The sequence below is a fragment of the Pyrus communis genome, chromosome 8 (genome assembly GCF_041283825.1).
Source record: "Pyrus communis isolate YQ-2024b chromosome 8, ASM4128382v1, whole genome shotgun sequence".
NCBI lineage: Eukaryota > Viridiplantae > Streptophyta > Magnoliopsida > Rosales > Rosaceae > Pyrus > Pyrus communis.
Window position 1 is genome coordinate 4,193,297 of NC_142572.1, and position 11,844 is coordinate 4,205,140.

At 37.4% G+C, this 11,844-nt stretch overlaps 3 protein-coding genes across 5 annotated transcripts; 2 read left to right on the top strand and 1 right to left on the bottom strand.

The window, feature by feature from the left end:
* Nucleotides 1-354: 354 nt before the first annotated feature.
* LOC137717440 (uncharacterized) lies at nucleotides 355-4,057 on the top strand. Of its 3 annotated transcripts, none has more exons than XM_068456812.2 (6): nucleotides 355-883; nucleotides 1,559-1,649; nucleotides 1,725-1,888; nucleotides 3,121-3,148; nucleotides 3,310-3,418; nucleotides 3,578-4,057. In XM_068456812.2, exons 1-6 carry the CDS (start codon nucleotides 587-589, stop codon nucleotides 3,657-3,659), a joined length of 771 nt encoding a protein of 256 aa, XP_068312913.2. In that variant the 5' UTR covers nucleotides 355-586; the 3' UTR covers nucleotides 3,660-4,057. The 3 variants fall into 3 exon arrangements, with proteins under 3 accessions (XP_068312913.2, XP_068312914.2, XP_068312915.2); XM_068456813.2 differs by having other exon boundaries at nucleotides 1,728-1,888; XM_068456814.2 differs by having other exon boundaries at nucleotides 3,310-3,422; nucleotides 3,578-3,869.
* Nucleotides 4,058-6,747: 2,690 nt separating this feature from the next.
* LOC137717439 (phosphoribosylformylglycinamidine cyclo-ligase, chloroplastic/mitochondrial) lies at nucleotides 6,748-9,172 on the top strand. Its single transcript, XM_068456811.2, has 7 exons — nucleotides 6,748-7,293; nucleotides 7,397-7,491; nucleotides 7,610-7,711; nucleotides 7,821-7,886; nucleotides 8,062-8,234; nucleotides 8,432-8,537; nucleotides 8,702-9,172. Exons 1-7 carry the CDS (start codon nucleotides 6,972-6,974, stop codon nucleotides 9,038-9,040), a joined length of 1,203 nt encoding a protein of 400 aa, XP_068312912.2. The 5' UTR covers nucleotides 6,748-6,971; the 3' UTR covers nucleotides 9,041-9,172.
* Nucleotides 9,173-9,877: 705 nt separating this feature from the next.
* On the bottom strand, nucleotides 9,878-10,561 carry LOC137717152 (malate dehydrogenase, chloroplastic-like). The gene has a single exon (XM_068456455.2). The coding sequence runs from the start codon at nucleotides 10,559-10,561 to the stop codon at nucleotides 9,878-9,880; it is 684 nt and encodes a 227-aa protein (XP_068312556.2).
* Nucleotides 10,562-11,844: the final 1,283 nt, after the last annotated feature.

Sequence of the window (11,844 nt, forward strand, 5' to 3'; positions counted from 1 at the left end):
TAGGTCTAATTTTTAGTTACTTTGAACCTATATCAAAAAACCCCTTTTTTATATAAGCAGTCTGTATTATTAAAAAAAAAAATTACATCATCGAGGCGACGAGCAACAACACAATTGTATTTTGGCTTTTCCCTCCATGAGATGAGCCTAGTGCATTTGAGACTGATGGCTAAGAGAACTGACTGAATGCCCATAAAGAATTTACTTGTCGGTGCATCGTTGATTCGAAATTTTGATGATTTATCTTTTGTATAATCAAGTAGTCGTATTATTAATAATAAAAAAATAAATTTGTAAACGTGACAATTGGTACATTGAGGTACAAATATCAGGTATTGGTATATTCGCCTCTTCGGCTTCGAATACCAAATCCCACAAAAACAAGTACAATAATAAAACTATTTTTTAAACAAAAATAAAAGCACCATTAGTGCATTTTTAATCAATCATGTTGTTGCATTGCAACACTAACTGCCGCGCCCGACAAGTATCCTCGAACCGAAACCCCCCCAAATCTTCTTCCTTCCAACCTCCTCACCGATCCAACAACTGCAACTGACTCTAAATTATTACGAAGCTCAGAGCCATGGAGGTCGAGGTCGAGGTCTCCGGCACGAAGCCCTCGGCCGACGCGAAATTGAGGAGAGTGGATTCGCAGCACAAGGATCAGCTCCGCGTGAAGAGGAAGACTCTGCAGGCGGTGCTCGAGCAGTGCCAGAGGGCGCTCGAGTCGCTCGGTACAACTGGGGGTGCTGACGAGGAGGATGATGGGGATGATGACGAAGATGACGACGATAACAGTTCTCGTGGTGCCGCCGTTGACGACGACCGCCGACAGGGAAGGGGATCGACGAGTTCGCTGGCTGACTGCGAAGCCGACGAGGTATGGATTGTTGATGATTTTGATGAATTTAGGGTTCTGTGTGGGAATTGGGAGGTTTTGGGCTTGATTTGGGTTGAATTTGTGGCCTTTTGGAGGTGAATTATATGCACATAGCTTGAAATTTGATAATTTTGGTTTGGAGTTTGAAATTGGGATTCAGGTGATTCTTTAGATTTTAAGACTATTTGGCATAGATATTGAATTAAATAGCAATCGAGCTGCTCCCGGTTCAATCTATGGTGAATGGTAGTTAATTGTGAGCTTCATACTTGATTACTATGGTTAATGGCGATGTCGAGTTTGATAACTTTGTCGAGTGTGGACCGTTATTTCTTATAAGGTTAGAGGATGTAGCTTTTCATGATCGACTTTCTCGAATTTGATAACTATGTTGCTTTGATTGGCTCTGTAAAACAATATATCTGCCAACCAATATGTAATCTGGCACTACGCAGTGGACGTCTGATTCCTCTATGCTAACCTCATATTATCTTTTTTTTGTGTTATGATATCTTCACTGAAGAATCTTCAAAAGTTGTCTAGTCCAAACTGAAACCTCGTATCACTAGTATTGCTTTTGCTATTATTTTTTTTTTTCCTAGTAAGGGATGGTGTACTCTTCATTATGAAAGCTTTCCATATTCTAACATAGATACCATGTTCATCTTGATGCAGTTATGCAACCTTCTTAAATCTAGAGTTGAATGCCACGACTTCCTTCAAAAGCTAGAAAGTGCACAAGCATCAGTTCCGCAAAATATACCTGGTAATCCAAAGATAATTGCATTTTAGACATCGAGTTCTCTATATGTGTACTTGCTGAACTGTTCTTGTATGGCAGCAGAAGAAGGTAATTCGTGGGATCTGGTTAGTGAGAATGATCTATGGGAAGATGAGGATAGCAAATTTGGTGAAGAAGACTACGTTCTTGTTAGGCAAGAAGATATAGTAGAGGGTATTGCATGCTTTATGGCTGCATACCTGTTGTCCCTTAAACAGACTAAGGTATCTTGAAACTCTGCTGAGCATAATTTGATTTTTTTAGTTTTACTACCACAACTATGATTGACGCAGATGCAAAAAAAACAAAAAACACCATGATTAACGCATACTGAGAAAGTTCCACCTATATGACGGTAGTGTGTGCAAGCCGTATCCATCTTCGTTTTACGAAGAGAATGAAGAAAAGAAAAATGGACATTGATTGTTTATCCTGCTTTCTGGACATGCTAGGGTTAAACAAGCATAATGCTAATTGAAAATTTTGGCCCCACTTTTGGTCCTAGTTTCATCCTAGTCTAGTATTTGGCTTTGACCTGTATGGCGAATATATGGGCATGCATATGTCCTAAAATTTTTGTACTACTTGATCCATGATAGTCTTGGTTGGCCTTTTGATCTTTTACATTTACTACTATTCTTCCTTTTTGTTAGGGGTCATCTATGCGGTAGCCTATTTTCCTTGTATCTTATCAGTTATTACTCATAGATGCCACTCCCAATGTTTCCCTACATAGTTTTTAAATTTATATTTTCCTCACTCGTCAGACACCTTGGCATTATACCATCTTGACATGGATAAGATGCTAATACATAGTCGTAGCTTCTTGTTATTTGCACTTATTTGCTTCCACTCTCAATCTGTCTATACCAATTAGGTTTCTAAATTGATCCTTTCTGATTATGCCTATCATTTCATCTTGACATCTCATCTCTGTTAGGTGGATATTTAACTCTTGCCTTTGCTTTAAAGCCCATCATCGTTATGTAAAAGCATGTTTTTTTAATCTCTTTTAGGAGTACCATAAAGAATAGTTTACTTAGTGACATTTCATGGTCTTTTTGTTTTAGTCTATCTGGTAGTCTTTTAAAAAGCAGGTTGGTGTGTGATGTATGACCTAATGATCATTAGACCATGACAGACCCTAAAAAATTTAGCTTTCACTCCATGTGTAGTTTCCATCTTTTGTCGCTGCTAGTACTTACATGTATCATTTACCGTGTGGATCAATGCAAGTAGATTAAGAGGCTTGAACCCTTGAATTCATAATTAATGAACTATTACGCATTAGCTCTAGTGTCAGAATTTTTAACTTGTTGACATGTCAATACCTTCGGCAGATTTTTTTTAATTGTGCATATGTAGCCTTTTGTGGTCATTTGAGCATGTTTCATACACCAAATTGGATTGGATGGAGGTATCCACTCTTTTTAATTGGTTGTTGTCTGATTTGCAGGAATTGACCCCTAATCAACTTCAGGAAGGTTAGTCTAAAATCTGTTTTTAAATTACTTTGTAAGTTTAAACGGATATAGAAAAATCTAGCTTCAAATCTTGTAGTACTATATACATTTTGTGCTTTATTTGATTAGATTTGGTGTCCGAATTTTACAAATGGAATCTTACATGTCCTATTCTTGTGTAGCCCTTAGCAAAACATTCTCAGTGAAAAATAAGAAGGGAAAGCTTCGTAAGGCATGGGACGGAAGTAAAGTTATTTATAATGTAGCATCGTGGGGGGCAACTGCCGTTGGGTAGGTACTTACTCTCATAATGCAGCATGTTGTGGATTACTCTCATAATTTAACGATTTTTACTTACTGAACTTTTACTAGTGCAACTTTATACAGCAATCGGTGTCTCGGTCCTAATTTAAATCTCTTCTTTGACCTCCCTTTTTTCGTTATTTACAGGATATACCAAAACCCTGTAATCATAAGGGTTGCCACAAAAGCCTTCTGGACATCTTGCCAAGTTCTATCAAAGTTTCTCTAATTTGTCTCTACTGCTGGGGGAAAGGGATTCAGCGTTCAAGATTTGCTTGTTTTATTCAGTACTTTGTGTACTTCCAACGCAGCCTCGTGTTCTACAAGTCTGTAACGTTACTGGCATTCGTTTCATGATACGGATGTGTTGATTCCTTGATGAAATTTGATCCTGTAAATATTTGTTTCTGGTTGAAGAGTGCGGTTCAAATTTATGTAACATAGCACTGAACGCGTGTCGGACATTTTAGATATTTGTTTACTGCTGCACGAAGTCAGGAAAGATGTTTTCGATCGCGTTAGGTAGCCGTTTTATGTAGGAAAAATTCAAAATGTATTGCTTTCTATGTCGGATGTTGAAGAAATAAAGCAAAGAGATGGCTTTTAAGTGAAGCCTCATAACATAAAGCATCTAATGTCGTGAATGTACGTTTCTCCAAACTTGTTGGCGTTTGGTTAGGGATTTCTCTTGTTCAAGCAATTTGAACAAATCTTTGTCCACCAATCTTACGTGCGCAAAAGAATGATGGAACCAAAAGAGGCAATCTTATTTTCAGTTTCATTGTTACGTAGCTACCTACTGAACAAAAACATTGCTCGCTCGGGGAGCTAGCAGTTGGGTAGCAAAATTAGATCTGTTATGTCACGTAGGAAAAACGCATCTATAATGGAGGTAGCAACTCAATTAGTAAATTAAAGAATTAGCAACTGAACTTGTAAATACTTTTTTCATGTTAGCAAATCGTTGTCTCGCAACATAATTAAAATGAAATATGAGCCCCGCAAGATAAAATAAAGTTAAAATATTAATATTTTAAAATGAGATAAAATTTGAAGCGTTGTTGAAGAGTGGGTTGGAGTAACAAACTTTTAAAGTAGCATAAAAGTGCCAAAAGGGTTAGCATGGTACACTTTTAAAGAAAATTTTTGCTAACTCCTTTGCAGATGCTCTTGAGTCTAGTGGTATTGCTCTTCACATGTAAGTTAGAGGTCTTAGATTCGATTCTAACCGAATTTGAATCAAATTGTTATGGCTAGCCTATTGTGAGGTTTAGTCCACTCTCTACCCCTTAGTGCAGATAATATCGAATGTATGAGTTCAATCAATAGTTCATTATGAATATGTTGCTTGGTAGGTACACCGTTAATATATTTGATACATAACCGAACGATCTTTGATTTAAATTATTTTTTGTAATGAAGATCTTCATGAAAATTGAAAAATTGAACGGTTCATCATAATTATGTTTCTTCGTAGCTCACCATTGATATATTTGATGATACATTTGAGTGACCTAACAATCTTTGATTTTAATGAGGGGTGATCTTCAAATGAAGATTAGAAAATTGAACGGTTCTGATTATGAAACTTTTATGGCAAAGATATGTTATTTGCAAACGGGAGAATGAATATGTTACTTGATAGCTACATCGTTGATATATTTGATATTAGTGCAGATAATATCGAATGTATGAGTTCAATCAATAGTTCATTATGAATATGTTACTTGGTAGGTACACCGTTAATATATTTGATACATTTGGGTAACCGAACGATCTTTGATTTAAATTATTTTTTCTAATGAAGATCTTCATGAAAATTAAAAAATTGAATGGTTCATCTTAATTATGTTTCTTAGTAGCTCACCATTGATATATTTGATGATACATTTGGGTGACCTAACGATCTTTGATTTTAATGAGGGGTGATCTTCAAATGAAGATTAGAAAATTGAACGGTTCTGGTTATGAAACTTCTATGGCAAAGATATGTTATTTGCAAACAGGAGAATGAATATGTTCCTTGATAGCTACATCGTTGATATATTTGATATAATTGGGTGACTTAATGATCTCTAATTTGAATAATTTTTTGTAAGGACAATCTTCAAACAAAGATTAAAAACTAGACAGTTATGATTATGAAACTTCTATGGCTAAAATATGTTATGTGCAAATGGAAGAATGAGTTCATTCCTAGAGAGGGAATGCAAGTATTATTCGTTTTTGTGTGTGTATGTTTATGTAAGTTTAAGGGAAAGAAAACTAATTAGTAATGAAATCCTAAAGGTTGTATTGTTTATTTGTTATTTGGAAAATGCTAAGACTCTCTCAAAGTAAGATTCCCTATGGACTTTCTCAAAGTGAGAATCTCTATGGATTCTCTGACACCTCACAATTTAACATTAATTTTTGTGGCAATATTATAAAATATTGTACAAAAAACAGGAGGTGACAGATAGTCCAAGGAGAATCCTACTTTTGAGATAGTTTTCTTAAAATTTCCCTTGTTATTTATACCTCTACCCTCAAATCCATCAAAATCCATCTCCTATTAAAATCGTAGCATATTTGGATTTAGATGTATTATTTAAAATCCTCTTAAATCCTAATTTGACTACATCATGATTTCAAGGTCTTTTAAAATTCTAAGTGACTAAACCTGGATTTTAAAATCTATTAAAATACTATCCAATCCTATCAAATTCTAATTTGACTACACCTTCTTAGGCTAAATCAAACCAAATCAATCCGCACTCATCCCTAATCACAGAAGTATTTAGACATAAAAACATAAGGTAAGAGATGCCGTTCAATATTACGGTTTAGTGGTATTCTTTTTTACTTGTAAGTGAAAGGTCTTAAGTTTGATTACCGCTAAAAGTAAATTCGAATTACATTATTGACTTCCCACCTCTTTAATGTAGATAATATCATTTGTTAAAATATATATACACATAAGGTGAAATAAAAAATAAAGGAAAAAGAAATGATTTTTAATAGTATTGTTTTTGTCTCTTTGTATAGATCGTTGTTTTCTAATGTGTATAAAGCAGTGCAAAAGTCAACATGATGATCTCCGGATTTTTTGGTGAGGATATTAAAGATTTGTAAATTGTATTAATTTATTATATATTCTGCAGTTAATTTTTATTAAATACATTTTAAATTTAATTTTAAATAAAAATATTTAAAATAAATTTTAATCGCATAATGTACAGTTTCACTTATGCCTAAAATCCTCAAAAAAAAAAAAAATCCGTCGACAATCCGGATTCCTGTAAAAGAAATTGAATTCGGCCCATTTCCCAAAAGTCGAAGTTAGTTTGTGTCGTGTCAGGGACCCTACGAATGGGACTGGTCTGATTTGGGAGTTCGGAAATTGCTAGCTAGTCGAACTCAACTTAGGGGTACGTGTTAGGGTTAGGGTTTGTCATTCGTGTGATATCAGGTGAGCGCTCCCTCCTCCACTCCCGCTCCCGCTCTAGCTCCAGCTCCCTCCGTCGCAGACAACCTTCGGCCTCCCTGTTGCAAATTTACAATGGCTGCCTACGGCATAATCACGGCCTTCCAAGTGTCTTGGCTAAGATCCTCTTACTCCGGAGCCCATCTATGCAGACTGCCGCCATCATCATCATCAGTTGGGTTTCTCTCTCTGTCTTCACCATCATCATCAGCTGGTAAAATTTCGCAGCGCCGGCGTGTGTTGTCTTCGGAGCAGGAGGCCTCCGGAGGAGGAGGTCTGACGTACAAGGATGCTGGTGTTGATATAGATGCTGGAACGGCGCTTGTTGATAAAATTAAAGCCATGGCTCCTGAAATTGGATCCTTTGGGGGTATTGTCCATGACGAGATACTCGGCGGTACGTATGATTAATTTACGTATATAATCAATTAATTAATGTTTGAATTTTGTTGTATACCGTTTGCAATTGTAATTGTATGGTGATGATTCCTCAACAACAGATGACCTATGCCTTGTTCACGGGACGGATGGCGTTGGAACTAAACTTAAGCTTGCATTTGAGACTGGAATTCATGATACCATTGGTATTGATTTGGTAATCTACCACCTCCGTTTCTTATATACATATTATTTTCTTTGGATAATTGCTTTTCCAATGCCCAGACTATATTCGTTCTATCGTTTGTTTGTTCGTTCGTTCGTTCAACTCCCAGGTTGCCATGAATGTCAATGATATCGTTACTTGTGGGGCGAAGCCATTATCTTTCCAGGATTACTTTGCTACAGGCCGCCTTGATGTTGATATCGCTGTCAAGGTAGACTTCACGCAGGCACAATGCCTAAGCTCTTTGGATTGCATAAGTACATTATCATGCCCAATAACTGCACTGTTCTTCTTCTTCTTCTTCTTCTTCTTCTTCTTAGGTTATACAAGGTATTCGCGATGGTTGCCAACAATCTGGCTGCAGCTGTAAACTTTCAGGCGGAGAGGTATTCGCGACTAACTAGTTATTTTGAATTGTGCCATTAATAATTGCCCTGTGACTCTGTAAGCTGGAGAATAAATCTTTCCCAACATGGGGAATAAATCTTAATGTTTGCCTCAATTTATACCAACTTTTTTGTAAGTTATACACGTGTTGCTGATAATTGCGTACGATTTCAGACTGCAGAGATGCCGGGTTTTTACAAAGACGGCGAGTATGACCTGGGCGGCTCTGCTGTTGGAGCTGTGAAAAAGGAATCGATCATTGATGGAAAAAACATTGCTCCCGGAGATGTCATCATTGGCCTGCCGTCCAGCGGGGTTCATTCCAATGGTTTCTCTCTCGTGAGAAGGTTGGCGATTCAGCTTCTTACATATTTAAAAAATTAACGTTCAGTTTTCGTTAGCTGTTTTCATACGATAGTATGTAGTCTGTAGCAAGTAGCTTGAGTATGCGATTAAATTCTATGTCTCGCCGGCCGGTTGGTTGACTCGACTACTCATGGAAAAATATCCCTACCTTACTACTGTTGCATCCATATCTTTACAGGGTTCTTGCTGATACTGGGGTTTCTCTCAAGGACCAACTGCCTGGGGGAGAAGGTGTTACATTTGGCGAAGCTTTGATGGTCCCGACTGTGATATATGTTAATCAGGTAGGGTCGACATCGATCAAACCCTACTTCCGCTTCCCATTATCATGCTCTGCAGATGCATATTTCTGCAGGACTAAATAACTAGCTGCTGACAATCAAAATGAAAATGCTCCCGTCATTGAGCTTTTTATTAACTTATTATTGCCTTGCACTAAAACATGCAGGTCCTTGACTTAATAAGCAAGGGAGGTGTCAAAGGAGTAGCTCATATCACAGGGGGTGGTTTCACAGAAAATATACCCCGAGTGTTCCCGAAGGGCCTAGGAGCGGTCATTTATAAAGACTCATGGGAAGTCCCACCAGTTTTCAAATGGATCCAGAAGGCTGGACGAGTAGAAGAGGCTGAGATGAGACGGACTTTTAACATGGGAATTGGAATGGTTCTTGTTGTGAGTCCGGAGGCATCCCACAGGATACTTGAAGAGGATGGGAATGGAGCTGCTTATAAAGTATACCGCATCGGTGAGGTTGTAAGCAGTCATGAAGGAGTGATTTATGTGTAGTTGATTTTAGGTCAATTTAACTTGTGACTGTATGATGAATGTTAACTTTGCGACTCTATCTTGGGATTGACGGACCCCTATACAAATTTAAGCAGAGAATTTATGGATTCTATTAATGAATGTTGTTGTTTCCTTGGGCTTTTAGACAGAAGTCAATCCCATGACGTTTAATTCGAGCAGCAGGTTTAGAATGAGGAATCAGATGCGGTGCAACTATTGGTCTCGTTTGTTTCGTTTGTTCGTTCTTCTTCTTCTTAGGTTATGTAAGGCACTTGCGATGGTTGCCAACCAACAATCTGGCTGCAGCTGTAAACTTTCAGGCGAACGGTACGCAGTCCATGATGACCAGATGAAACTCAAAGCAGCACAGCCATATTGCCTTGAGGTTTCATGGCTCTCAGTTCTTAATAGTCGGTTAATATTATGTACTCGAAACATGAAGGATATTTCATTCGTCTATTAGATATAGAAGTCAATCTGATGACGTTGAAATCGGGCCACTGGTTTAGAGGAACGAATCAGACGCAATGCAACTGTTGGTCTCGTTTGTTCGTTCGTTCAACTCTCAGTTGCAATTAGACTACTTACCTAAGATTTTGCTAATATTATCAAGGAAAGTGGTACTAAACATGCCCTAAAACCGACGTGTCAAAGGACATCGTTGCCACCGTACAACATACAACATAACATAATGAAAAACATTACAACCTAGAAAGTCCAGCAGAAGCAAAAGCAGACGACCTTTCCATCGACCAAATGAAACCTTCTCCCTTATCAGGGCTTGTTATCAAGCATCAGCTTCCGGATGCAATCTGTGATATATTTCGCAACAGAAATTTACAGCCAAAGCGTTCCCGTTCCGCGACCAAACTCGCTGATCTCGCTTTGCTCTATGCACTCCAACGCATAACCCTCCATACCTACTGGCACTTGAATATTTGTCTTGGACTTGTAGTAATACTCCTCTATCTTAAAACTAAACTGGGACAGATCAGTAACGCAGAAACCATGGAGCTTCAATGGATCAAATCCTATATTTGACTTCAAGGCTTTTGCCGTGGACCTCATTGCATGCTCTATTGGTTGGGTCAGGAAGCATATGAAAGCATCAGCACAATGAAGGGCGATGGCATCGATGTCACAATCGATAATGGGAGAATTGAATGCTAGCATCTGATCATAAGTGAACTTCATAGCATTTCTGGAAATGCCTGCTGCCACTATCACCATTTTGGCACCTTGTAAACACCTCTTTAACTCCTCCACATTGCCACCAAGCTCAGCCTCCTTGAAGTCATCTTTACAGATTGATATGTTAGCGCCCGCAATGCTAACACTATCAATCAAAGCTCCGTCCACAATTCTTGAGAGATCCCCCAAAACAGCTACCTTGTATGCGATGGTAACATCTGGATTCTCATCATTTGTCTGTGTGCCAATGTTATGGGTGGCTTTCTCCTCCAAATTGTGCTTCTTGACGACCAACTGAGACCGAAGTGACTGCTGAATTGTCACTTTCATTGGAACATTGACTTGCTTTGGCAGTGCCACCCTTCCATTGTGCCCAATCCAGAATGAATTCCTTCGAATCCGACCTCAGACATCATTTTAGCAGCCATCTAAACAAACAATTGAAAAATCAAGTAAAACACAATTCATTCATTTTGGCGTCTACATTTACAATAAATTTGGTAACTTAGCCATCCAACACTGCTAACTAATATAGTAATCGGTAGTAAGTCCATGGAGTTTAGGCATGCAAATATCAGAAGCCTATCCACTTAATCACTGACATTTTTGTAAGACAATCTAGACAAAATGCAGCAAATAAGGCTTTTTAGCCATTAGGCGTACAAATAAGGCTTTTTAGCCATTAAGGTTAAAAATGACGGAGGAGACGAAAAAGGAGAAAGCACGCACTCCTCTTGAGAGCTTTTCAAGTTTGTTTTCAAGTGTTTTCTATCCATGTTAATAATAATATTTTATTTTATGATTGTTCGTAACTAGTTTCGTTTGCTAGGGCAAGGCCACGAGCCTTAGCAAGAATATGTAGTTTCTTTTCAATTTGCTTATGATATTATGCATGCAAGTTTTGAATTATTAATCATCGGTTTAAATTATCTAATTGTCTTGACGATTGGCCACCATTAGGATATTTAAAAAAGTAATTTGATGCAATTTTGGCAGATGGTTGTCCTGAAATTGACGCTGGCTTCTTGTGGTTAATATGTGTAACTTCTTAAGATGGACGACACATCTTAAGGGTTATATGGTTTTTCAAAAGGTTTTCACAAAGCTTAATGAGTCTTGCATGTTCACATTCAATCTGGACACCACGGACAAGTTGCATGTTAGATATACGTTCTATGTTGGAGGTTCCAAGTAGGATATACTTTAAGAAAACCTAACCTTCAAATATGCATGCGTAAATCGTAAGTAATTGGAAGAACTACATAGGATTGTAAAGGTGACGGTGGAACCTAGTGCTCAAATCTATTTTCAAAACTATTTTCTTTCGTTCTCTTTACTTTGTTAGTTTATTTAATTATTTTTAATTAAATTCGTTTTTAATATTTTAGGTAATAAAATCAACCTCTTTCAAACTTTGTTTTCAAATAATTAATTTGGTATTTACATAAATTATTCATTCAATCCCTGTAGAGAGCGACCTTGTTTGAGCTACTATACTACAACTATCTTGTAATCTTGCAAGTATTTTTAAATATTTTTATCTCTACTTTTGCAGATGGTAAAAATCCCATCAAAAATCACTAGCCTCAAGGAAATAAACTAAGATATTTTTG